General features: G+C 43.9%; 1 protein-coding gene across 3 annotated transcripts in view; it reads right to left on the reverse strand.

Moving 5' to 3' along the window:
• Positions 1-27,839, reverse strand: part of LOC122808944 (dynamin-1-like protein) — a 1,240,976-nt gene that overhangs the window by 397,330 nt on the left and 815,807 nt on the right. For all 3 annotated transcript variants that reach the window (XM_044080100.1, XM_044080098.1, XM_044080099.1), the window contains one exon: positions 1,790-1,879. In XM_044080100.1, coding sequence (XP_043936035.1) covers positions 1,790-1,879 — 90 coding nt within the window. The remainder of the gene's footprint in view (positions 1-1,789; positions 1,880-27,839) is intronic.

The following is a 27,839-nucleotide window of genomic DNA, read 5'->3' on the forward strand; positions in this document are numbered from 1 at the left end:
CATCACTGCATAACCATATCTGTAGTAGTACTGACTCCATACAGTCTCTCACTCACTTGCAGGGTACAACAGTAACTCTACTCCATCAAGACTTCATTTCAAAGAACTAATTAAGACAAAAAAGGCTAACTGCAGTTTTGTTGTTAAATAAATAAATGCAACAGAGTTCACTGGCCAAAAAAACAGTGTATTTAACAGACTCTCTATATAATTTTGCAATATAACCCATCCCTTTCCTTCATACGAAGATCTCTCTAAAAATGATCTCTCTGGAAAAATAGCTTTAATTTAGCTGTTGAAAGTGTTTATGGGTTTTTTGCTGACCTAAGACACAGTCACAATGTAAAACTGAGAGAAGCAACTATTCTTAAAAACTACATTATTTCTTCTCTCTAACCTAGGTCACACAGATTGATAAAAAATTCCCTTTTTAAATCAACAGGAGATCTAAATAGAGAAAATTCTAGGACCCTCATGATCTCCGGCACAGGTGGAAATGAAAAAGCTGAAAGGTGCTGAAGGCTTTTGGACTACTGAAAATATATAGGTGATGTTTCAGAAAAAATAACACTTAGACAAAATTAAGTGTAACACTGAATTTGGAGTTGCATTTAACATCCTCATGAAAGGAGAGCAATAAAGCAACTTTACAGAAGACAGAGCTTTCTAGGAAGATAAGCAGATGGCTTGAGACTACATTCCTTGCTGTCATTCAGCTGCTTCACATAGGATTTAAATTACCTCATTCAATCCTGAGCAGTAGGCCAGTCATCCTGATGTCTTCTAAGACAGGAAACCTTTTGTCTCCTGAATGCTTCTCTCTAAAATCCTCTACTGAAAATGTACTTCATAAAAACTAAGCTATCTGAGAAATCGTGGGAGTTATAGAAATGTAAAATATGAAAGCTGTTTGGTAGACCATGTGCTACATATACTGGTGTTAGCATCAAAGGTCTGTCTGTAGATGGCGATTTTCTATTGCAGATTTATGAAAGAAAATTGTACTTTATTTGTCAAAAATACTAGTGTTATGGTCAAACAAAGGGTTACACTTCTGTAAGTGTGCACAATACATCCAGCATACCAGAAGAACTGTTCACCTGTCCAAGAGGTTTCCAATGAAGTATCATGGTAAGAGATGGCTACACATACTGCTCTTTTTGTGATACTGCAACATCTATGTAAATTACACAAATAATACTTTCAGAATATTTCACAATGTTTCAAAACAATATCAAGCTACAAAATCATGTGCATTACATGGCAAGTATTTATGGCAGAAGTGTGTGCCTTATTGTTGTGCGTAACATGGCACCATTTGCTCACCTCAAAGTAACAGACTTTAAGAAATTAATGCAGTTATGAAAACAGTCAACTGCTTTAACAAAAAAAACACACACACACACAAATATATATCCTCACATTACACACCATGTTTTAATGTCATTTTTAATAACACCCAATGCTTGTAATTACTACCCCAATATAACAGTATAACACCACATTTTTGCATTACTAACCTAAACACGGAAAACATCTCCCATTTTCATAACATATTGCAAACACTCCTTAATTCCAGCTCTGTACCTTCCAGGCTGAGCATTTCAGTTTAGAGATGCCACCTTGCTGCCTTAGTTTTAGGTATTCATCTGTACTAGGATTTCAGAAATTAGACTGTGAAAACACTGATAAGTATACTTGTTTCAGTAATATAAGGAAATATCTGTAAAGATGGGTATACTTTTTCTGATGACTATACTCGTGTAGGAAGCAATGAGTTAATTTTTACCATTTCATTTGTGATGGGAAGTCTTTTCCGCAGAAGACCTGTCACAACCTCCACTATTGCATCATGCAGCTTTGGAAACCGTAACAACTCCTAACATGAGACAGGGAGGGGAGAGAGAGAGAAACAGATAAACAGTCAATCAAATACTGTCAGATACAAGATACATATGCCCCTATACTGACTCATTATCTTCTGCATATTGTATTACACCAACAAACAAATACACTACAAAGTAAACAGCACTATGCATATGTCCAGCAATGTAAATGTACATTGTGTGCACTCTTTTCACTGTGAATTGTCAAAGAACTGTACCATGCCCTCCATAGAGCTGTACATGTTTAAATTATGTAGTTACCGCTTTATTTATTTATTTATTTTTTCCATTTTATTACAGGGTGGGACCAAATGAGGTTAAATTCTCTCCAATTTAGTGGGTTTACAGACTTTCACAAGACTCATAAAACTGGAACAGGTTTATTTGCAGCTTTATTCCTTGAAATTTTAGGCCACACTAGTTGCATTAAAGAAGTCCATCCTACGCATACTGTATATTTCTCTACTGCCACAAAAGATGCCTAATTAGTAAGTTCATAGGTAGTGACTAGGCATGCAGTCTAGAAAACCATGGAAGAGCCTGGCCCAATTTCCCACCTGTCACAAAGCACTGTCTGGTTAAGCGGCTTGCTCAGACTTGCAGAGTGGGTTAAATGAGAACTGAGGGACTCAAAACCCTGGACAACTGGCACCACCTCGTGGACCTCTATCATAACTATTCAAAAACTGATTACTTACAATATTTATAAGCCCCAATGTCACTTACAAATAAAAATGAACCACTGTATCGAGTGCTGTTACATGGGAATAAAACAGGTCCAAAGAACACACATACTGTATTGCAATACTTAGGTGTCCCCTGGGCTTACCCTATGAAGAACTGATTCACAATCACTTACATCATCTTGTCACATTACATCTAATCAACAATACATTTCATGTGCTGCCTACCTACAAAGATCAAAATCATCACTTTTGCAGGGGGGTAAGCCCCTCTCCATGCCCTCTGAACTTGTATATACTAAATCCACAGCTGCTCATCAGCTGAGAAATTCATTATTTAAGTACACAGTAGATCTGCGGACAACAGTGATCCTGTTGTGTCTAACAGTCTAGCCTCTGACACATGATTATCAAGTGATCACGAACAGCTATGTTAGAGCAGCTGGAACCCAATCAACTTGTCTTTGATCACCTGTAGGGAAACTAGCTCAGATATAAGCAAGAATGTAAGTGCATACAATCAAAACCATGATATGACTAACCTAGAGAATATCCTTCCTAGACACTCACAAAGGCACAGCTTTAATATCAGAATATATCCCCAACTAAAACTACCACCCACTCATTACTGTAGTAGTTTGATGACTACTTAACATGTCAGCTTCATTCCCAATTATCAATGCACCATGTCTTGGTTGTCTAGTAGACTTTTCTCTTCCCACTACTCATATGTGATAACAGAATAGTTGTGTAAAATCTTACCATAATCATAGATGTCCTTCTCTTCTACGTTCCTTACATATGGGTTGTATTCCACCGAATGACCTGACGTCCGGCCTAAATACAAAAGCTTAGAGCCACTGCCTGTACATGGGACATCGCATAAAGGCACAATGTCAGCCATAAAAGGGATGTCTGCGCGTACAATCTTCAGAATAAGTTAGCCCCACGAGGAAAGATAATCTAAAGGGAGCCTAAAAGGAAGTCATCCTAGGAAAGAACAAGTTGTAAGGGGGGAAGGCATGTGGGATAGAATACTGCAACATAGAAGAGAAGGACATCTATGGTTATGGTAAGATTTTACACAACTATTCCATGTCCTTCTACTCAATGTTGCAATATTCTTTACATATGGGAGAGTGCAAAAGCTGAAAGGGAACCCAGGCAGGAGGATGGAGTAGGGAAAAACTAGAAAGAAGCATTTTCCACAAATCCATGCAGAATTGTCCTGGCAAATCCTGCCCTGGATCTGGAAACAACATCCAATTTGCAATGCTATGTAAAGGTATAAATAAGATGACCAGACGGCAGCTTCCAAAATAGAGTAAGCATCTAGACCTTTGAAGAAAGTCCCCAAGGATGCAACTAATCTGGTGGAATCGGCCTTAACAGAAGATAAGGATTTCCCATGAAGCTCATAGCAGAACACAACAGCCTTCATGTATAGAATGTTTGTTTGGAAACAGACAAACCCAGAGCCCTGGGATGGAAGAACACAAAAAGTTGACCAGACTTCCTAATTGACTTAGTCTTGTCAAGGTAAAATCTGAGTTGTCTATGCACATCTAAGGAATGCAGAATCCTCTCACCAGGGGATTGAGGCAAAGGGAAGAAAGTAGGCAACAGGATGGACCAATTAAGAGGCAACTCATTCACCACTTTGGGCATGAAGGATGGATTAGTTCTCAAAGATACTCTGTCCTTGAGGAAAACCAAAAGGGGGGGGGGGTGAAGCCATCAATACCTGAACTTCAGAGACCCTTCTACCAGAGGTTAAGGCTACTAGGAGTACTATTTTCCATGTGCAAAACTTCAGAGAAGCAGAGGCTGCTGGCTCAAAAGGGGCCTGAGTAAGCTTTTCTAACACATAGTTAAGATTCCAAGGAGGAGGAACTGGTTTCCTGGGAGGTCTCATGTGTAGGACGCCTTTAAGAAAAAGCTTAACTTCTAACCTGGAAGCTAAAGGGGTAGAGTTAAAGGCAAGCAAGCAGACAAGGCAGAACAGTGGACTTTGAGAATTGGAAAGACCACTATTAAGCAACTCACACAGGAAAGAAAGCACTAAAGGAATATCTGCAAAAAGGGGATTTGCTTATATTTTTTGGCACCAGATGGAAAATCATCTCCACTTGGAAATGTAAGATTTTCTAGTATTGGGTTTCTTGGCCTCCTGCAAAACCTAAAGCACATCCTTAAAAGACAAGTGCCTGAAAGGGATCAAAAGTTGATCACCCACAAGGTCATTTGCAGAGTTGACAAATGTGGGTGAATCAAGGATCCTTTGTCCTTGGTGAGGAGGTCCATCTGGTGAGATAACTTGTAGTGATGACCTTTGGCTAACTGCAGAAGAAGAGGGAGCCAGAGCTGTCTTGACCCAAAGGGGGGTCACTAGCAAGATTTTTGTTTTTCCTGTAAAATTTTCAACAGAACCATTAGAATTAAAGGGAATGGGGGATGCATAAAGAAACATCCCCTTCCATGAGAAGGATAGAATGTCCAGATTCCAAGCCTGAGGGTGAGGGAGACCCTGGCACAAAAAAGAGGAAGGTGTCTGTTCAGAGGGGAGGCAAAGAGGTCCATTTCTGGAGTACCCCACCAGTGAACTAGATCCAGGAAGACATCCCTGTGAAGCATCCACTCGTGAGATTGTGTCACGGAGTTGCTTAATGTGTTTGCCACAGAGTTCTGAGCACAGGAGAAGTACACAGCAGGTAGTGTCACCTTGTACTGACTAGCCAGTTCCCATGCTTTAACTTTTAAATGACAAAGAAAGATAGATTTTGTACCCCTCTGCTTGTTTATGCACCAAAGGACAGTGGTATTGTCTGTAAGAATCCTGAAGGGACCTGGCAAGAATAGGGGATGAAAGGTCTCCAAGGCTAAAATCAGAGCTGATCTCTCTGATGTTGATATACTCCTGCTTTTGAGAGGGGGACCAAAGACCCTGTACCTTCCCGGCAGCAAAGTTTGCCCCCCAACCCAAATCTGAGGCATACGTGAAAAGTTGCTCAGTTGGTTGAGGTACCTGAAGTGGTAGGCCAGGGTTCTGACTGAGTTACTACATCCACCAACGTAGCTCTGGTTTCAGTCAGGGAAGAAGAGGGATCAATACATCTAAGGAATGAGCATGCTGAGACCAAACTGTCTTTAGAAACCACTGGAACTTTCTCATGTGTAACTTTGCAAAATGCAACATGGGGACTGTGGAGGAAATGAACCCCAGCAGTCTCAGAAATTCCCTGGCCATGATGGAAGAAAGGGGTAGAAGAAACTCCATGAATGCTATGAGAGAAAATGTTTTTTCTGAAGGGAGAAAAACAATCAAGTCTGTCCAGAGTCTGCACCCCAGGAATAAGAGATCCTGACTTGGGGTCAGACTTGATTTTTTGAAATTTATCAAGAATCCTAGGCCTGCGGAAAGGGAATCTTTAGGTCCAGGTATTGAAGTAACAGGTCTGGGCTGCTGGCCAGAAAGAACAAATTGTCCAAGTAGGGATACACTTGGGAGTCCTTTCAACCTTAAATAGGCAATGGCTGGGGCTAGGCACTTTGTGAATACCCATGAAGCAGTGGAAAGACAAAAGGGCAAGGCAGAAAACTGAAAGTGCAAAGAACCCACTAAGAAATCAAGAACTTCATAAACTGTGGGTGTACAGGAATATGCAGACATGCATCCTTGAGATCCAGAGAAGCAAGGAAAGCTTGAGGAGTAACCAGGGGAAGAAGAGATTGCAGAGACAGCATTCTGAAGGGAAGCACCACCAGGAAAGTGTTTAATAGGGAAAGATCTAGGATAGGCCTCCAAGGACAGTCTTTTCTTGAGACAAGAAACCTCCTGGAGTAAAATCCCCTTCTTCGTTGGTCTGGAGGAGCAACCTGAATGGTGCCGTGGTTCAAATTTAAGCAAGTAACAGAGGGAACAGATGCAGTTGACTGGAGGGGGGCTGGGGTATCCCCTGAAAGGGAGGAAGAGTCTTCCAACTCAAAGTATCCATTTTGCATAACTGAAATTACCCAGGAATCCTGAGTGATTTCCATCCAAGCTTAGAGGGAAAGAGAAAGGCGAAAAGACAAAGGGGTAGGACTTGGAAGAGGGAGCAGAACATTACAGAGGACTTTACATCACAGAAGACTTTGCCTGGGCTGAAAGGGCTGCTGAGGAGACGGGATAGAAGCAACAGCATTAGTCTGTGGGGGTATCCTGGAAGCCTTATAAGGCCTAGTTCCAGAAGAAGCAGAAGTGGAGAAGCGAGCAAGTTTTCTGGCAAAGGGATTCTTGGCAGGGAAGTTCCTGTTTCAAATCCTGGAACTCCTTACCCTTTTCCTTCAGAGATTTAAAGAGTTCTCCAGCTACTTTGCCAAAGAGGGAAGAATTGTCCACAGGAGCATCAAGCAATTTGGCCTTAGTGTCATCATGGAGTGCCTGGAGACACAGCCAGGAATGCCTTCTGAGAACAGAAGCAGAAGCTGCTGCTCTGGAAGAAGCCTCTATTACATTATAACTACATTTAATTGAATGTCGTGCTACCTGGGAGGAAGCCGACAAAAGAGAAAGAGTCAGTGACTTAGCCTCTAAATCAGGCAATTGGGAGAGTGCCTAGGAAGCCTGAGAAAGCAAGGCCGCAGCATACCTAGACATGTGTGTCTGGTAATTAATAGCTTTGAAAGCCATGGTGGAAGAAGTATAGACCTTCATCCCCAACCTTTTTGTCAGAAGAAAGCAACTTTGTAGAAGGAGATACCCTAGAAGATTTACCTGACGTAATGGAGACCACTGCTGGATCAACTTACAATCCTCAGCTTATAAAAAATGGTCAGGTCTTTTTGGGGCAGAAGCTTGGGAGTCTGGGGTTTTAGAGGCCAAAACAAAGACATCTAAGAAAGCTGGGAGGACTGGAGGGACTGCTGAAGGAGCAGGGACCTCCAACTGGAGCACATCATATCTTTTTTCGCTCCTCTAAAATTTGAGAAAAATACCACTTAAAGAATTCCCTCATTGTATTAATAATTTCCCCAAAGGGGAGCTCTTCTATGGGAGAATCCCCCCATTAGACTCTTCCTTTGGAGAAGCATATTCCAGAGGGGAAGGAATTTGAGTGGAGTATGCTAGAGAGTCTTCTTCTGAAGAAGACCTCTCAGAGTCAGTGTCATGAACCTGAAATTCATTGGCCTGCACAGAAGACGACCCCTGAGGCCCAGATGGCAGTACAGGAGACAAGAAGAAGGCAGGCCCAGCAATAGGAGAAGCTGCAGCTGGAGGTCTCAAGGCCATCCTGAGCCTTAATGAGACCCTGCAAAAAAACACCCCAATCCGACAGAGGCATGGAAGGAACGGTGGAATGCCTAGTCTTTTGCTTCTTCTTAACATGCTTCTCTTGTTGAGGAGAATGGGCAGATGTAGGCCTTACGTCCGATGCTTCCTTAGACACAGGGGCAGGAATGGTTCCAGAGTCCTCCAAAATAACAAGCTGCGGTTCCCCCAAGTTGTCCAAACCAGACGTCTGCATAGCCTCGGACATGCTAGGATCCCCACTCCTGATGGCTTCCAAGATAGCACCTGCCAAAGAAGCGGACCCTACCTCCGAGCGCACCACCAGGTTTTCTTCAATCTCAGGGGGTACACTGGAAGGAGTAGGCACAGCCGAAGAGGATTCGGGCCTAGTTTTGCAGACCTTCCTCTTCATAGACAGCTCAGAAGAACTCCCAGAACTTTCAATAGCATCCCTAGCTAGATGTTTGAGTCTCTGGTTTTCTAAATAGAGATTTAAGGCTAACAGATGACTATGTAACGTCTTAGGTACAAAGGCCGGACAGATAGAGCAGGAGCGGTGGTCATGAGTAGGCCCACAGAACGAGTAAAGCTGATGACTATCCTTGTGTGGAATTTGCCTTCCACAGCTACACTTGTCCTTCCTGGATGACATTAACAAAAACAAAAGGCAGTAACAACAAATTAAATCCCCTATGGGGTACTTATCTGAAACTGTAAGACAAAACCAATGGCAGATCGAATGCACGAGTCAACCTTTCTGAATGGTGGTGAAAAAGTTCTGAAGGTTGTACATGCGGACGTCCATTTCATGGCTGATGTTGTCTGTGCCTTTGTGTGACGTTCCACATACAGGCAGTGGCTCTAAGCTTTTGTATATAGGCCGGACTTCGGGTCGTTGGGCGGAATACAACTCATATGTAAAGAAGACTGCAACACTGAATAGAAGGACATCTACTAATCTTACATTCACAGTTATTAGATTACTCAACACATCTAATTATAGGAAAGATCCGTGTGTGACGACTGCGGAGAGATGGGCGAAGGCTGCCAGCCTAGTCAAATAGAATTTAATATATAATTCTATCAACTGTATAAATAAATGTAAAATACAGGCTTGTGTTTTTAAATGTAGGAAAACACTGTGAAATGTGGAACTGCAAAATATGTGACAACATGGCACTCTACTGGCCCAGTGAAGCATGTTGTATCCTTTCATGTTAGAATTCGGCCCGAGGGCGGCTGGATGAAGATGTCATGCTCATTGTTTTAAGGCTAAAGTTTATGACTAGAATTGAGATGTGGAAGGTGCTTTAGTTTCTGTTAGCATATACATGTGAAATGTCTTGTATCGTTGTAAGTTTCTGAGGAGGTGTTAGATTGCTAAATACTGCAGTTTGTGGCCTGAGAACTCAGACCAGGTGTTAAGATGATGCAATATGAATACTGGGAAAATCTAAGTGTCAAAAATTATGCAATTTTGGGAGGGCCTTAGAGACATGTTTGTTAGTAATGTTTAAATACTATTTCTCACAAGACACATGAAGCATTTTGATCTGGCCATCTAACTTATCAGCACTCTGCTTATGCTCACAGGTAAGTTTTTAGCACTGTGTTTTCTCTTAAGATTAGCTAAAGATTAGAAAGTTAGATTAAGTATTTTTCTGTGTAATCAGATCTTTCCTACGATATTATTTTAAGTTTCTGTGTGATCTGTGAACTCTCAGATATCTCTGAGGTGTAGTAGATTTGTCTTGTGTTTTAATTATTTATTATTAAATATTTTTAAAACCTTCTACCTGTGGTTGGTTTGTGTAGAGCTGAAGTATGCTTTAGAGTACATTATATATTTACAAAGTTTACTGTCTAAGCCCTTCCAATAAGCCTTCGACTGTATAGTCACATTACCATTGGATATTAATATTGCACAGTAATAATTGGACACCCTTTTAAGGGCCTTTTAGTAGCTGATATTATTAACTGGGGGGTGGCAGTAATTACTACCATATAGTCTGGGTAAAGGGGCACAGCTGGAGAATCTGTGTCAGCCTTCCCCAGGAGTGTCTGTGAAGTTGTATAAATACTTATCTCAAAGTGTGTGTGTGTGTGTTGTGTCAGCTACTTGGGCAGGGACACGAAGCGCTGGTTGGACAGAGAGGGTACTGGAGGTTCTAGCTTGCCCAGTTAGGCTGGGACCTGGACCCTATAGCTGTACCAGTGGGGAGTCTTATTGGGGACCTGGCGAGCAAGTGAGCAACCAGCCCCAGACTGACTGTGATCTCTGTGTGCACTTAAGGGAAACTGTGCTTTACTGTGTGTATTACTTATCATTTCCTCTCCTAGGAGACGACTTTCCCTGGTGTTAGTGGTGAGGACTGCGCCTCCTTGATTGCTGGGCCAGGGCACGGTTGTCACACCATGGCAGGCTAAAAATAAGTAATTTCTCCACTGTTTTAATGCATGTGGAAAATGACAACCTCACCATCCTGACAACTTTCCATCTCATGGTAATCAATCTAACAACTCATGTCTAATTCTGAAAGGAAATGGTGATCGGGCACAGTTATCTATGTACTACCATTTGATCCCAAATACCATTTTAATGAGGTTGTGTCCACACCATGTGTGCAGGTTCTCCAGCTGCCTAAAGCAAAGTGCAGAACACTATGACAATCATCAGGTCTCAGTGAGAATTGGGGAGGATGTGGCATTTCTGTAATTGTTTTCTTTTGTAGCTCTCCAGCTGTTCTCTGATTTTTGCCTACCACTATTATAACGGTCACCCTAACCTAGCTACACTGCATGTAGACAGGAATTGGATGTGTCTACTTCAACAAGGAATAGCTGCATTTTGTTACCATTCAAATGAAAAGGGTGCTACAGAAGCTGACCCTGAAAGGTTGACAGCCATCACATTTCTGGGAGTAGCTTTGTTGCTGTTTTCCAACTTTCCCACACTGCACATGTGAAGCTGAAAACTCTCCAGCATGCTCTCTTTAGAGGTCTGCCACTGCTCTGTATGTTGGAATGAATACTGTATCACTACTTTTTCACTGCAAGTCAAAAAACTGTGGACAGACCTCATCCCCTCTCCTTGTCTGGAAATGACAGCTGATCCTTGTTTGTTCTTTCCCTCCTACAACAGTGACTCACCATCTTGCATAATCTGTTTCCCAATCAGGATCACAGATAGTAGAGGAAGAGATCATGTGCCAACATGCATGGAATTTTGAGGTGGTGTTTGCTTTTTCATTTGGTTTTATCACTCTAGTCAGACTTCCTTTTTATTCTTATCATTTCATTAGCAGCACACACCTTATCTAGTAGTGGCGCCAACAAACCTAAATACTGCTTATTGTCATCTTTGCCTACTGGCAATTCAGTACAGAGAGCTAAGGCCGTGAAAGACCATCAATTCCTAGTTTGCAATCCTACGTCTGACTGCTTCAATTTCAACTTGGAAATCGCCAAAGAAAGAACAACTTACTTAACCAAAATGTGAGCCTGGTCAGTCATAAAAAGATGGACTTGTGTTAAAAGATAGATAATACAATGTTTGCATAACATATACAAACCCAGCAGACTGCTAGTATGACTGGTGCAGCAAACGTCATCTTTTTTTCTGGTTTATCATACATACACCACATTAAAAAAATCTGCAGAAATTTGAATGAGTATATGCCCACTTCTGTCCAACAGTCATAAAACCTCCAGTACATTTCTTCTACACTAGGTACTGCTGCGCCATCTCTTAGTAGTCTAGTGGTTCATCTACCTTAAAATCAACACAATGTTACACTCTATTAGTCTAGTGGATGCCATGTTCTACTCTGAATGCTTCCATATATCATATCATACAGTAGCAGTTCCTGCCTATTAACAGCAAATGATGCAACATTTTTGTGTGTGTTTATAGATCATATTTATATGTGTACGCGTATGTGTGTGCGTATATGAATGCACAGATAATAAATTAGGACAAGAGCTAGAACAGAGGGGGAGGAGAGAGGGGGATGGAATACTGCAACACTGAAGAGAAATAATCTGCTGTTATGGTAAGATTTTACACAACTGTACTATGTTCTTCTATGTCACTGTTGCAGTATTCTTTATATAAAGAAGAGAACAAAAGTTGAGAGGAAACCTGGGAGGCAAAAGTCACAGATGATTCCTCTGCAAACCCACACAAGATAGCTCTGGCAAAGACTCTCCTGGCCCTGGAAATAACATCCAGTTTGTAATGTTTAGAAAAGCAGAGAACTAAGCTGTAGCCTCAAGGGTGGAATTGGTATCCAAACCATTGAAAAAGGCACTGGGGGAGGCAACTGCCCTAGCAGAATGTGCCTTTACAGATGAGGAATGGCAACTGCCATGAAAAGAACAACAAAAGAAAATGGTCTTAGAAATCCAGGAGATAGTTTGCTTAGAAACAGTCAAACACAAAGTCCTGTGATAAAAAGAAACAAAAAGCTATTCAGATTTGCAAATAAAAAGACGTTGTGTACTCACCATAACATTCCATGTGTGTTTGTCCATCTCACCTCCATTCTTTACTGGTTGGGTTCGGAACCGATCCTCGGTTCCGACTCGTCCTAATACAAAGCTCGAGTTCTTCCATAGGCTCATGGCTAAAGCCTATCCCATGATGCTCTTGGAGAGTTCCCCAGATCTTGCTTGCAGATAAAGCTACTTAAGGTCACTGATTAAGTGATAGATCAGTGAAGAAGGTCAAGGACATTAATAGTCAATTTTTACCAGCTCGGTCCTCCAGGAGTAAAAGGCTGGGAGCAGAAGGGTGGGATGTAAGAATGAAGGCGAGATGGACAACACACATAGAACATTTTGGTGAGTACATAACTTCTTTATGTGATGTTGTCCTATCTCACCTTCATTTTACTGGTTGGGACAGCGGGAGAATATTCTTCAGAATAGTGAACCCAAAAGAGGCCCTGTTCCTGGAGGCCAAATCCACTTTGTAATGAGTGACAAAGGTATGGAGGCCTTGCCCATGTTGCAGCAGTACAAATGGTGTCAATAGGTAATCTCGCTCTAAAGGCAGAAAAGGTTGCAATGGCTGTTGGAGAATGACCTTTCACTTTTTGAGAAAGTTGTCTGTTTTTTGATTGGTAAATAAATGTAATACAATCTTATAGCCATTTTGAAAGTGTGACTTTTGACACAGGAACACCATTTTTTGAATCTGAAAAAAAATGCAAATAACTGGTCTGATTTTCTGAAAATTCCTTATTCTATGTAAGTAGAAACGTAACTGCTTATGTACATGAAGTTGGAGCAACATATATTCTGCTTTTCTGCCATAATTAAGGGAAAAAACAGGCAATTCTATGGACTGATTCAGGTTAAATTCTGAACATACTTTGGGTAGAAAGGATGGGTTTCATTCATAGGGATACTCTATCTTTGTGAAAAAGCATGTAGGGGGGCTTTATGGACAGTGCCTGTAGCTCAAACTCTTCTTACAGAGGTAACAAGCTATCAAAAGAATCGTTTTCTAAGTAAGATATTTGAGGTTGCAGGATGACGCCGGCTTGAAAGGGGGAAGGATCAAACATGATCACGTCAGTCGCCCTGTTAGACAGGGGTCCAGGGAAGTAAATAGTGTGGGAAGAAATAGCCAGGGAATTGTTATGGCTAGGCGTGTATAGGCCCTAGGGCAGATAGCCCAGTACCAATCTATGAACCTATGAACAAAACAAATTTTAAGTCCCATGGCGGTGGAGGGGCTTTAATTGGTGGTCTTAATAAAACAGTACCTTTCAGAAAGGCTTTGCAAAGTCTGTGGGACATGATGTTTTGGTCTGTTTCCCCCAAATTAAAATAGGATATGGCAGCCAGCTGGACCCGAATAGTAGCTGCAGCTGCCCCTTCATTAAATAGTTTTGCCAGGAATTCCAGGATAGAAGCTATTGGGGCAGAGAAGGGGTCAATGTGATTATTCAGGGCCCAAGAAGAGAATCTCTTCCATTTACTTTTATACAGCCTTCTTATCGAAGCTTTATGGGACGAGATCAAAATGTGCTTTACTAACGTAGAAAAATTATGGAGCCCAGCTATGGTTGGAATTGGAGCAGCCAAGTTGTCAACTGTCCCTGATGCATGGGCCATGAGGTCCAGAACTGGGTTCAGAATCCATGGCTCCTCCTGGAGATGAGGCCACAGGAAGGGGAACCAGATTTGATGAGGCCAGTATGGGGTGACAAGTATTAAGTTCCTTCCCAAGTGACTGGCTTTCTGAAGAACCTTTGGAATCAAGGGGAAAGGCACAGAGGAGACCAGAGGGTCAATCGTGAACAAGTGCATCCCTTGCTGACTCCCCCGGAGGGGAGATCAGGGCAAAGTAGCTGCTGCATTTGGTATTCATGGGCATGGCAAAAAGGTCATAGCAAGGCTGGGCCCACTTGCGGAAAATCTCTTCTGCCACTTCCTGTTTTAGGGACCACTCGTGAGACATCATAATTGCTCTGCTGAGTTTGTCTGCAATCACGTTAAATTTCCCCGTGATGTGCTTTGCTACACAACTGACATGTCTGTCTGTATTGCAATAGTTCCTAACAGAAGAGAGTCCTGGAATGCTTGCAATGCTAAAAGCACTGCTCTCATCTCTAGAACACTGATGTGCAAATGGGCCTCATGGTCCTGCCAAGTGCCTTGAACTGTCCTTCCCAGATAATGCCCCCCCACCCTATCTGGGAAGCATTCGTGGTTACTGCGGCTAAAGGCTGAAGGGGGAAAAAGGGACAAACTAATGTTATATGAGTGGAGTACAGCTATCAACGAAGGTCCTTCTTGCAGGATTTAATTATCAAAATTTGGTGGGACATGGGTAGTTCCTGCGTGGACCACTGAGTGAACAGTAGCCACTGAAGTATTCTCATGTCCAGGCGTGCCAATGGAATCATAGTAATTGCAGATGCCATGGTTTCCAGTACTTTGAGGATTGTTCTTGCCTGTACTCTTCTTTTGGAAGGAAGGTTTAGGACTTAGGATCGTAGGACTTGGACCCTTTTGGTAGGGAGTTTTGCAATCATATTTCTTGTGTCTAGATCTGCTCTTATAAAGACACTATGCTGAGATTGCAACAATGTGGAGTTCTCATAGTTTGAGATTCCCAGGTGAGAGCAGAGATGTAAAGAGGTGTCTCTCGCTTTGGATAGCTCAGTGGTGGAGTATAGGAGCCAGTCATCTAGGTATGGAAACACTCGGAATCCTAGGAGTCTCAAGTGAGCCACGACTACTGCCATACACTTGGTGAACACTCTGGGGGCTGTAGTGAGACCAAAGGGCAAAGCTTGAAACTGGTAGTGACTGGCTCCCAGCCAAAAGAGCAAATGACTCCTGGATTGTCTGTCCATCTTTATGTGGTAGTATGCATCTTGAAGGTCTATAGAGCATAGAGCACATCCAATCATCTTTCTCACAAAAGGGGGTATTGACTGCAGTGTTCCCATCCAGAACTTTGACATTTTTACTGATTTGTTTAGTCTGCTGAGATCCAGGATGGGTCTCCAGTCCCCTGTTTTCTTTGGAGCTAAAAAAAACCTTGAGCAAGTTCCAGATCCTATTTGGTCTGCGGGGACTGTCTGGATGACCCTTTTTCTAGCAACTTTTGCATTTCTAGGGTTGCCTGTTCCCTTTGACTGGGTGGAACATCCGGGATGTTTTCTATGTTTGGAATGGGGAAAGAAAAGGGGTATGGAGTAAAGTATAGTTGTGTACACTTACCATAAATGTAGATGTTCAAATGTAGTTACTGTTGCAGTCATCACAGTTGGGTTATCCCTGCCAGGGTAGCCCACGGCCAGCCCGAATACCAGAGGCTTAGTATTTCTGCATCAGTTGCTGTCGCTTGAGAACTGATGTCAGGTCGTCAGTAATATAAAGTAAGGCAGCCGACATTCATTACATCAGTTTTTCTTGGCCTAACCTGTCAGAGTCTATATCAGCATTTTGAAAATGTAATAGTGCGAATCACTAAATATCAAACTGAAATGATCGAACTATTAAATTTTCGAATGCCGATAAAAAAAAAAAAAAAAAAAAAAAAAAACTAAAGGGTGTAGGCAGAGAGGCAAGTCCCCCTGCACCCCCCACACCGCCCGCTACTTAAATATACCAACTCCGAGACCGCACTACATTGAAGTAAATGGAAATCTCTCCTTAAGGAGATTTCTGTTTACCTGTTCAATGTTCTGCACTTTCGTCATTCTCACGGCGACAATATCATATTCGATATTGTCAGAGTTCGAGATGCTGATAGGAACCCACCTGTCAGGAGGCCCCAAAGTAGAAGGCCAGGTCCTGGTGGAAAATAAATACCAATATGCCCCTTGTAAGGAAAGAAAACAAAGGGGGATGGAGGGAGGGAAACCAGTACTGCAACAGTGAATACACTCGAACATCTACATTTATGGTAAGTGTTCACAACTGTACTATGTTCATCATGTTTCACTGTTGCAGTCATCAGAATTGGGTAGATTCCCAAAGCTGAGGAAATGGGTAGAAGCAATCAAGGAAACTAGGGGCTGGCTAGGATGCCCTGCAAGACTGCAGAGGCAAACCCTGCCCTTGATTTGGAGAAGAGAGGCAGGTGGTAACACTTTGTAAAAGTGTGAACAGATATCCAGGTGGCAGCCTCAAGGATGTCCCTGGTGGGGACTCCTCTTAAGAAAGCTGCAGAGGTGGAGGCTGCACTGGTGGTGTGTGTGTCCTGACCCCCTTGGGGGGAGGATTTCCATGCTGTTTGTAGCAGAAATGGATGCAGTGTGCTATCCATTTGGAAATGGTTTGCTTGGAAATGGCTTTGCCTTCTGCCCCTATAACAAAGCTAACCAGCAATTGATCAGACTTTCTGAAGGATTTAGTCCTGTCCAGATTGAATCTGAGCTGTCTGTGCACATCTAGAGAGTGAAGAATATTTTCCCCCTTGTTTTGGGAAATAGGAAAGAAGGTGGGCAGATGAATGGATTGATTGAGAGCCACACTGGACACCACCTTGGGCATGAAGAATGGGTTAGTTCTGAGGGATGCCATGTCTACATGGAAGATGATGAAGGGTTCTACAGCCATGAGTGCCTGCAGCTCAGAGACTCTTCTGGCTGAAGTGATGGTCAGAAGGAAAGCTGTCTTCCAGGAGAGAAATTGTAGCTCTGCAGAAGAAGCTGGTTCAAAAGGGGGCAGGGTGAGCTTTTCCAAGACAAAGTTAAGGTCCCATGCTGGAGTTGGTGCCCTTCTGGGGGGCCACAAGTTGCTAGCCCCTCTGAGGAGCTGTTTCATCAAAGGGTGTGAGAAAAGGGGCTGCTCAGTGGGAAAATGAGCAGAAATAGCAGAGGTGTGCATTTTTATAGAGGAAAAAGAGAAACCACTGTGTGGTAGGTCAGCTAAGTAATCCAGGATGAGAGGGATGGAGCGCTGTGCCGTACTGGCTCCCTTAGCCTGGATCCAGGTGCAGAACCTTTTCCATTTATCTGCATAAGACTTTCTGGTGCTAAGACGTCTGGCCTCAAGGATAACATCCATAACCTGTTTACTTAGAATGGCAGATTGGTTGGGGGATATGGAATAAGCCAAGCTGCCAAACTGAGTGTCTGCAGCTTGGGATGCACGAATTTCCCTTCCCACTGGGTCAGGTTTGGAATATGAGGAAGATGCCATGGAGGCAGCGGGGACAGGCTGCGCAGCATGGAGTACCAGTGTTGTCAGTGCCAGCCTGGAGCTATAAGAATGGTCCTTGGTTTTAACTCCCTTATTTTGAACAGTACCCTGGTGATGAGAGGTACGGGAGGAAAGGCATAGACCAATAGACTAACCCCAGGGAAGGACAGGGCATCCACTTTTCAAGCCATGCAGTGATGCTCCCTGGTGCAGAATTTTATGAGCTGATGGTTGGCGTGGGAGGCAAAGAAGTCGACCTTCGGTGTTCCCCATTTCTGAATTATTAGGGTGAAGGTACTTCTGTTGAGTTGCCACTCGAGTGGGTCCAGAAGGTTTCTGCTTAATTGGTCTGCCAGAGAGTTGAGAGAGCCTGCTAAGATTTGTACTAACAAGTGGAGTTGCATGGAAGAGGCTGTGAGCCAAAGGGTCATGGCCAACCTGCATAGAGGGTAGGAGTGAGTCCCTCCCTGCTTGTTGATGTACCACATCACAGTGGTGTTGTCTGTTTTGATCTGGAGAACCCATGGAGAGAGAAGGGGTTTGAGAGCTATCAAGGCGTGATGCACAGCCATCATCTCTTTTTGACTGATGTGCAGAGGGATTTTCTGTGGTCTCCATTAGCCCTGTATGCACCTGCTGTCCAGGTGTGCACCCCAAGCGTAGTCTGATGGGTCTGGTGTGAGGGTCTGGGTGGCAGGGGATGGGGAGAAAGGCAGTCTCTTGTTGTGGGAGCATGCTGTTGCCCACCAAAGAAATTCCTTTCTGAGGTAAGGAATTATAGGTAGAATAGTTTCCAGGTCTTGAGAGTGGTAACACCAAAGGCTCTTTAGGTACTACTGAAGTTTCCTCATGTGCAGTCTGGCACATGAAATGAGTAGTATGCGAGATGCCATGAACTCCAGAGCTTGCAGATAGCTGGGGCCTGGTGGCTAGTTGAGAGAAGTAGGCTGTCAGGAAAATTTGTTTCTCGGGTGTAAGGAATGCCATCTGGGATGCTGTGTCCAGACTTGCTCTCAGGAAGATTATCCTTTGGGTGGGCACCTGTTTGGTTTTCTTTTCATCGATTGTGTATTCTAGGGAGGTTAGTAGTGTCTTTACAAAGGCCAGGTGCTTGAGCAGTTTTTCCTGGCTGTCTGCCTATATAAGGCAGTTGTCTAAGTATGGGGTAAATCTGAATATTTCTTTGTCTGCAAAAAGGCAATGGCCAGAGCCAGACATTTTGTAAAAACTCTGGGAGCAGTAGATAAGCGAAAGGGAAGCGCAGCGAACTGAAATTGTTGAGATCTTGCCCTGAAGCAGAGATATTTCCTGCATGATTCCCTGATAGGAATGTGGAGGTAGGCCTCTTTTAGATCTAGGGTGGCTAGCCAGGCATCCTTGGAGAGCCTGGGTAGCAGCTGCTGGAGGGTGAGCACTTTGAATTTTGGGATCACTAAGAAGGTGTTTAGAATAGATAGATCGAGGATGGGGTGCCAGGTGCCCTCTTTTCTGGGCACCAGAAAAAGTCTGGAGTAGAAGCCTTGGCCTATCTGTTCTGCAGGAACGTGCTCTACTGTTCTCATAGAGAGAAGGGAAAGGATTTGCTTTTGAGTCTTTGCCCACTGATTTGGTGGTAGATTTGGGAACCCTTCTGGGGTTGGAAAGGTATGGAAGGAAAATTTGTATCCCTGAGACACAATGTTCAGAACCCATTGATCCTTGATTATGGTGGTCCAGGTACTAGAGTGAAATGAAAGTATTCCTCCTAGGGGTAAATGAAGGTGGGCAGAGGGAGGAGGGGGAGGTGAGTCATTGTAAGTTCTTACCATAATGGGGTGGCTTAGAACTCCCTGGTTTTGAGGTGGAGGTAGTCCACTGCTTAGTTCTCTGCATTTTCTGTGGCTGCTGTCTGGGGGGGGGGGGGGGGTCTGTTTCCACAGGGCCTAGGTTGGGCTGGCTTACTCAGAGCAGGAAAAGACCAGTGCTTGGATGGACAATGCCTGCTGAACCTCGGGGGCTGGACTTGTAAGAAAACTGTTTGCATAGACTTTGCTTTTCCTTCCATCTTTTTTAAGACCTCTTCTGCCTTAGTACCAAATATGTTATCTTTGTGCAAGGGGGCATCCAACAATTTAGATTTGATATTGTCTGGCAGGGGTTGTTCTCTAAGCCATGCATGTCTTCTAATGACGGATCCAGTGACTGCTGCCCTGCAAGAAGCTTCTAGGGCATCAAAACCACAGTGCAAAGTGTGTTTAGTTACTTGGCTTGCAGAATGCATTAAGTCTTGTAAATCTTCAGATTCTGCCCAAGCAGGAAGGGAAGACATTTTTTGTTTAAGGAGTTTCAGGGTATGTTGCTGAAATTTCAGCATATGGAACTGACAATTTAGTGCCCTGATAGCAAGAGTAGCTGAGGTGTATACTTTTTAACCCATCTGTCTAATGCTTGGGAATACCTGTCTGAGGGTGTGGGATTCTTAGCAGAGGTTGCTTTAATCCCTTTTGGCCCTTGAAAAATGACCTCAGGGTCAGCTATTGGATTTTTAAAAAGATATCTGTGTGAGTTAGGGGACTCTATAGTACCTGTCTGGTTTTCTGGGAGCAACGGAAGGACGTCATTAGTCAAGCTGGATTCAAGGAAAATATCATCCACAACATCCAGGACTGGGGGGATGGCCAAGGGTCTGTGTGTTGTGGAAGATCTGCAAATTCCCTGAGTCTCTTTTTAGACTGAGGGTAGTCCTGACTCTCCCACTGGAAATGCTCCCTTTTAGTATACAGGGTTTCCCCAAAGGAAAAATCCTCTGGGGGAGAGGCTGAAGGAATGGAGTCCTCTGCATCAGATTCTTCATAAGTGGAGAGGGGTTGCGTGTCCTCATAGTCAGATGCATCAGATTCATCTGACTCTTGTTCAGACAAAACTACAGGGGACAGATCTCTTTTCCTTTTTGAGGGGGTAGCTTGGCTTCCCCTGATCAGCATGATAAGGTCTTCTGCCATTTTAAGCATTTGAGACTGAGGCAAGGTAGCAGGCATCTGAGAGTAGGTTGTCGATTTCTTGGGTGTGGTTCGAACCCCGGGCCTAAGAAACTCGGTCATTTTTGAAAGAATGGTAGTCGTGAAAGAAGACGTCGGTTTGTGTCGAGATTCAGTAGTGTGAAGGACTTCCTCAGAAGTTGGTGCCTGCTCAGCGGCTCCGGACTCATCCAAGGTAGAGACGACCGCAGGGTCCTTAGTCAAAGAAGAATTTTGCAGCATTCCGGACTCCGAAAGGGTCTCAGTAGTGGCCTACAAATCAATAAAAATGCAAAAGTGCCGCACTGAGTACCAGAGGACTGACGACTAGCTTAACGGAAGCATTGTCAGTAGGTTTGGACCTGTGTGGTCTGTCTCTGTCTTTATCTTTATGTTTTTTCAGAAGATCTGCTGTCAGATGGCTTACCGAAGCCATATCGGAATTCGAAGACTGTAAAAGAAAACATCGGGTTACAATAAGGGCCCGATGGCAGATGGTTCTGGCGTTGAACAAGGCACAGAAGCAACAACTGGGGATGTCGTGGTCTAGGCCTAAACAAATGATGCAGTAAGAGTGGAAGTCTCGGTGTGGTATTTGCTTTCCACAGGCAAGACAATTGTTAACTTTTTCTGACATCGGTTAGTGGAAGTAAAAAAGATCCCCAATGGGGTACTTAGCTTTACACGACTTCAACTTCAATTCGGAGTCGAAAACTCGGGTAGCAGCTGACCGGCACTCATGCGGACTGCTTCTGCTTCGGGCACCATGGCAAGACAGACAGATGTAATGGCATTGGCTGCCTTACTTTATACTACTGATAATCTGATGTCAGTCCAAAAGCGACAGCAACCAATGCAGAAATATTAAGCAATTGGTATTCGGGCCGGCTGAGGGGTACCCCTGGCAGGGATAACCGAAATGTGATGACTGCAACTGTGAAACACGAAGAACATCCTCTGGATACGATATTTTGTACCAGTTTTTATCTTTTGTTATTTTTAGCCAGGCTTCTGGGTACAAAGATAAGCGACCCCCAAATGCTTCCAGAGATGGACAGGTGGGCCTCCTTTTAGGAGCGCTGGAAGGGCTTACCAAGGAAAGATTCCCTGTCGCTCTGATTTTGCGGAATCCCCACCCTCTGTCAAGTGGCTGGTGTCTTATGTTACTGCTTCTCCCTCTGCCTCTGGGGGGAAGAATTCACCATGCTTGTCCTGTAAAGCTCTCTGGGATTCTCAGAACCACATTTTCCTCCCTTTTGACCTTTAGGATAAGGTCTGGTAGGTAGGGAAAAACAGACTCCTAATGCAGACAGAGTTTTTCCTTCTTGTTCACACCTGGTTAGTGTGTCTTTAACTTTTGGCCCAAACAGGGACGAGCCATTGAAAGGGGTATTCAAAAAAGAAGATTAAAAGGGCTCCACAAAGTCACACAAGTGCATCCAGGAATGTCTTCTTAGGGAAATTCCTGAACCCGCTGCCATACTCGCTCCATCAGCTGCATAAGAAATGAGTCTCATGGAGAAGTTGACCACTGAATTTAAGGTGAAGAGCTGAGAGGAAACCTTCTCTGATACCCCTTCAGCTACTGAACATTGGACAGCATCTCCTAGCTCCTTCAGGAGATCTCTTTGAAGTCTGGTAAAGTGGGTGAGATAATTCAGTGATGAGAGTGCAAAGGTTGCTGAAGAAAAGGTGCGCTTTCTGTATCTGTCCATCGTATGAGACTCCTTACTCGGCGTATGGACAGAAGAGGACGTCTCAGAAAGTTCCTTCTTGGTGGCCACCACCACCACCAGAGCATCTACTGGGACACCTTTCATGAGAAAAATCTTAGTGAAGTTATGAATTTGTTTGGCCTCTGGAGAACAGGCTCCACTGAATCTGGAGACACCCACACCTTTCGACAAACTAGGTCCATGAGTTTGCCGAAAGGTGGAGACACCCAAGTGGTGGAAGTACAAGACCCAAAAGCCTTCAGGTATGCAGACTCCTCCTCCGAAGAGTTGATGGACTTCCAGCCGCCACTCTGTTTAAGAATCTCCAGGATGTCTGCAAAGGAGACATCCTCAGAGGGCAACCATGGGGACCCTTTCTGACTCATCGAGGTCTGTATCAGATGTGATGGACTCTTCTGGGGAGTCTAAATGTTTCCTCTTTTGCATGGTCTCTTCCAAGGGACCTCTTCAGAAGGGTATTCTGGAGAGTTTCAGAAGACAGGGGTTCACCCAATGGGGCATCCTGAGGCTTTCAGTCTCCACGTCTATGTGGATGCAATGGTGCCAAGACAGACACTGGTGCCTTTAGGGGAAAAATGTCTGCACCTGAGAGTGGAGCTGTCTGTGGAGACAGCACTCTCATCACCTCGAAGGCCCTCCCCGTCCCTGATCCAAGGAAGCTCCCGGCTCCGATGAACCAGAAGGCATCCCCGGAACCAAAGGGGTTGGCTCTGAGCCACATGTAGGAGCCGAGCTCACCCGCGCCGAATCCCGAGAGGCAAGTTCAGATCAGACAACTGTCCGATCTGACTCTCCTCCTCGGACTGGACTAGAGAGCTTCGGCTCCTAGACCCCTCAAGTTTAGATGGAACCGAGGAAGTCGGAGCACTAGTCGGGCCTAAAGATCCTGGTGTACTCAGGTCCGATGGTTCCACTACAATCAGCTCTACACACACTGGCTCTGATATCCCAAACAGGATCAGAGGAGGAACTGATGGAAGAGGGGTAGTCTCGGCCAGTGCCAAATCCCTCTGGGCTAGAGCCAACAACAGTTTGGCCAGCGCCGGTGTCCTGAATAGTCTCTGCACCACACAATCAACATCATCATCCAAGAGGCTCCTGGAGGATCGAGAGGAAGGAGTAGGAGATCTAACAGATTAAAGCAAGGGTGATGTCAAAGTTGCAGAAACCGGCCCCAATTCTGGGGACTGGCACAATAAGTGAAACTCCATCAGCACCGAAACCACAGGAAGAACAAAGGAAGAAGGTTTTTTTGGTACCAACAGTCTTCGGGTCTGAGGATGACCCTCACTAATTTTTTTTGCTGGCTCCGAATGAGTACTAGCAGAAGATTATCTTTTTTTCCCCAGACTTCTCGGATCTGGAAGATGGGGATTTTGCTGATTTAGATGTACCCTGACTTTCTTCAAATTGCCTCTGAGAAGGGGGACTTTAGTAAACCTCTCAATATCAGCTTATTTTTCTCTCACGCAACACTCTGAGACTGAATGAATGGCAGCTCGCACATGACTTCTGTAAATGAACTGCACCCAGGCAGAACACACAAACAGTGTGACCATCAGTCAACAACATTTTCTGGTTACACTTTTCGTACTTCTTGAACCCAGAGTGTTTAGTTTCCTTAGGATCCTTGGACATTATGGCTTACAATATCAATAACAACAATAATAATAGTCTAATCACTAAGAGAAAAATGTGTAATAATTTTTTTATATTTTTTTAACAACAATCAACTAAGCACTACAATGTAACCAGAGAAAAAAGGCAGTTCTCTTAATGAAAAGAATCTGCCTAATATAAAGAGAAATTACAGTAGGGAGGAAATGGCCCTTTAAGTTAAACGGGCCATCGGTAGCCCTCTAACTTAAATGAGCTTACCAGGCAAAAAAGAGGGAACAACTACCTTTAAATTACAAAGCTCTCAACTTAAACCAGCTGGAATAAGGTAACTAAAAGGAAGTACTCTACTAAAAGGGGCCTAGAAAGGTATAAACTTTAGCCGGGATAGGGAAGGGAAAAGGCCTAGAGAAAAAAATGACAGCCAACAGCAAACAACCAACAGAGCAAACACACTAAGCTCAAACAAACGTACTAAACACTAGAACTCTTTACAAGTATTTTTAAACTGCAGTTAATCAAAAAGTAAGGAAAGAAAATTTCCACTTAGCCAGAGTCAGAATGGAAACATCCGATCTTGTTTAGCGGCAAACGAGACCTGGGGAACTCTCGAGGAGCATCATGGGATAGGGTTTAGCCACAAGTTAGTGGAAGAACTCAAGCTTTGTATTAGGCTGAGTTGGAACCGAGGTTCTGTTCCGAACCCAACCAGTAAAGAATGAAGGCAAGACAGGACAACATCACATCTTTAGTTTTATCCAAAAAACACCCAAGTTGTTTATGCAAATCCAAGGTGTGAATAACCTTCTCACTGGCAGACCGCAGAGGAGGAAAACAGGAAGAATATGAATAGACTGATTAAGGGACAACTCCTTGACCACCTTGGACATAAAAGAAAGATTAGTACAGAGACGCATCCTTTCTCTATGTAAAAATTAACAAAGGAGTATTAGCCACCTGAGCTTCTCTTGGCAGAAGTAAGAGCCAAAAGAACAGTCTTCCAAGTACAATATTATAAGGAAGCTGAAGGAGCAGATTCAAAAGGAACCTGGGGCAATTTTTTAAGTACAAAACTGAGATTCCAAGAAGGTGGAATAGGCTTCCCGGGAGATCCGACATGAAGGACGCCTTTAAGAAATGGCTTGCCCTCAAACCTAGAGGCCGGAGGAGGATTCAAGGGCAGAAGTTGCTGACAGGTGAGCTTTAAGTGAAGAATATGCAACCTCAGCATGGAGCAGATTACACGAATAAGAGAGAACCAGACATACCTCCACTAATAGAGGGATGCTTATGGCAAGAGAGAAGTACCAGACAGAAAATCTTTTCCATTTGGACATGCATGATTTTCTGGTAGTGGGTTTTCTGTCCTCCTGCAGAACCCAGACCATGTTTTCAGAAGAGGTGCCTAAAAGGGATCAAAACCCTATCACCCACAATGTCATTTGAAGAGTAGATAGGTAAGGATGGATAACAGATCCCTCATCTTGTGTGAGAAGACCTACCCGGTGAAGTAACTTGTGGTGATTCTCCTGGCCAAGTAAGAAAGAAGGGGAAACCAATGCTGTATGGCCAAAAGGGAGTCACCAGCAAGATTTTGGGGGAGTTCTGCCTGATGTTGTGCAGAACTCGTGGTAGGAGTGGAAGGCGGGGGGCATACAGAAACATTCCCTTCCAAGGAAAAGACAGGGCATCCACTTTCCATGTCAGACAACTTGGATTTCTGTAAGAGAATAGAGAAAACCTGTTCAAAAGGGAGGTGAAAATATCTACCTGAGGAATACTCCACCGATGGGCAATGTCAAAGAACACATCCATGTGAAGCATTCATTTGGAAGCTTGTGTTCTGGAACTGCTCAGAGAGTCTGCCATGAGATCTTGCTCTGAGGTAAGGTAAACAGCCTGAACACTCACTTGATACTGGATAGCTAAATCCCAGAGTTGAAGAGCTAGTCTGCAAAGGAGACAGGACCTCGTGTTCCATTGCTTGTTAACGTACCACATCACTGTGGTATTGTCTGTGAAGACTTCAAGAGACCTGGGGATGAAAGAGGGAATAAAAATCTTTCCGAGTCAGAAGCAGAGCTCTCATCTCTTTTATGATGATGTGGTCTGACCTCTGGCGAGGAGGCCAGAGACCCTGGACCTTTAGGGGGCACAAGAAGCTCCCCACCCCACATCTTAAGAGTCCAAAAACAGCTCCTGAGAGAGAATTGGAGCCTAACAGGGAAACCCTGGGTTGAGAAAGAATTGATGAATCTAGCACTGAAGATCAAGCTTGAGACAAGGAAGAAAAGGAACAGGGACTCCAGGGGGGTGAAAATGTTGGAGCCACATCAATTTGACATAGCACTAAAGTTTCATTATATGGAACGTGGCAAGAAGGAACATGGGGATGGTGAAGGTGATAAATCCTGAAACCCTGAGAAATTTCCTAGCCATGACAGGAGGAAGGAGAGACTGATAAAAGGTTGCCAGGGACAGAACCTTGAGGGCAGGGAGAGATGCCAGCATGGGAACAGTCAACGTCTGCATCAGAGGAAAACATGATCCTGGGAAGGCGTCAAGACTGATTTCTGGAGGTTTATGGTGGACCCCAGACTGTGCAAAAGACAAATGGCAAACTGGAGATCCTGCAGCAGACTGCTGGGAGAATGAGTTTGAATGAGTAGGTAGTCTAGGCTGGGAAAAATCTGAATCTCTCGAAGCCTGCAAAAAGCAATGACAGGAGCAAGGCATTTGGTGAATACCCTTGGAGCATTAGAAAGGCCAAAGGGCAAAGCAGGAAACTGAAAATGCAAGGAAGAAACAGAAAAACATACAAATTTCCTGAAGAGAGGGTGAATGGGGGTGTGGAAGTATGCACCTTGACATCAAGAGAAGCCATAAAGGCCTGGAGAAGAAGAAGAGGAAGCAAGGACTGAAGGTACAACTTCAAAAAAGAAAGAACCTTGAAAAAGGTGTTGAGCAAAGAAAGATTCAGAATTGATCTCCATGTAGCCTCCTCCCAGGAATCATCATTCTGGAGTGAAATCCATTCCTCACCTTGGTGATTGGAACAAGCTGCATAGTGCCCTGATCTAAAAGGGATAGCAAACCTCTGGAAAATGAAGATGATGTTCTTGAAGAGATTGAGGAATATCTGAAAAGGTGTGGAAGGGATTTCCAAAATATGAAATTTCCCTTACAGATGGCAGTACCCAAGAATCTCAAGTGATCTGATGCCAACTTGGAAGGGATAAAGATGGACAGACAAGGGGACCTGACCGAGGGGGAGGGATGGTCAAACATCAAATAGAAACAGGCTTGTCCTGAAAAGAAGGTTTCAGGGAAGAAGTTGTCTGAGTAGATCTAGCAAGAGAAATGTGCCTAGAACCGTTCTTACCTTTAGGAGGAGGGCAAGTCTGTCTACGAACCAAGCCAGACTTACAAGGATAATTCCTCTGGAATTTAGGGATAGGTGAGACAAAAATATGTTTAAGTTGCCGCAAGGCCTTGCCCTTTTCTTGGAGGGACTTAAGTCAGCCACAGCAGCAGTCCCAAAAAAGATTTTTATTAACCAGAGGGGCATCCAAAAACTTGGCCTTAATATCATCAGGCAAAGTCTGAAGACGTAGCCAAGAATAATGCCTCATCACTAAACCAAATGCAGCAGCCCTAGAAGAGGCATCAGCTGCATCTTAGCTATACTTTATCCAGTGATGGGTAATCTGAGAATTGGACCCTAGCAGGGAAAGAGCAGAAGCCTTCCTATTAGGATCAAGAAGATCAGACACCACCTTGGATACCTGGGAAGGGCAGCCAAACATAACCAGTCATACGAGTCTGGTAATTAACGGCACTAAAGGACAAGGTGGCAGCAGTATAACTTTCTTTCCCAAGGCTCAACTAACCTTATCAGAGGGAAGGAGCTTGGTAGACAGCCAAAAACTTTTGTCAGAGGAAACTGTAACTAATGAAGGATCAGCAAAAGGGTGCCTACA

This window comes from Protopterus annectens, chromosome 8.part0, assembly GCF_019279795.1.
Source record: "Protopterus annectens isolate FY-2018-M chromosome 8.part0, PAN1.0, whole genome shotgun sequence".
In the NCBI taxonomy this organism is placed as follows: Eukaryota; Metazoa; Chordata; order Ceratodontiformes; family Protopteridae; genus Protopterus; species Protopterus annectens.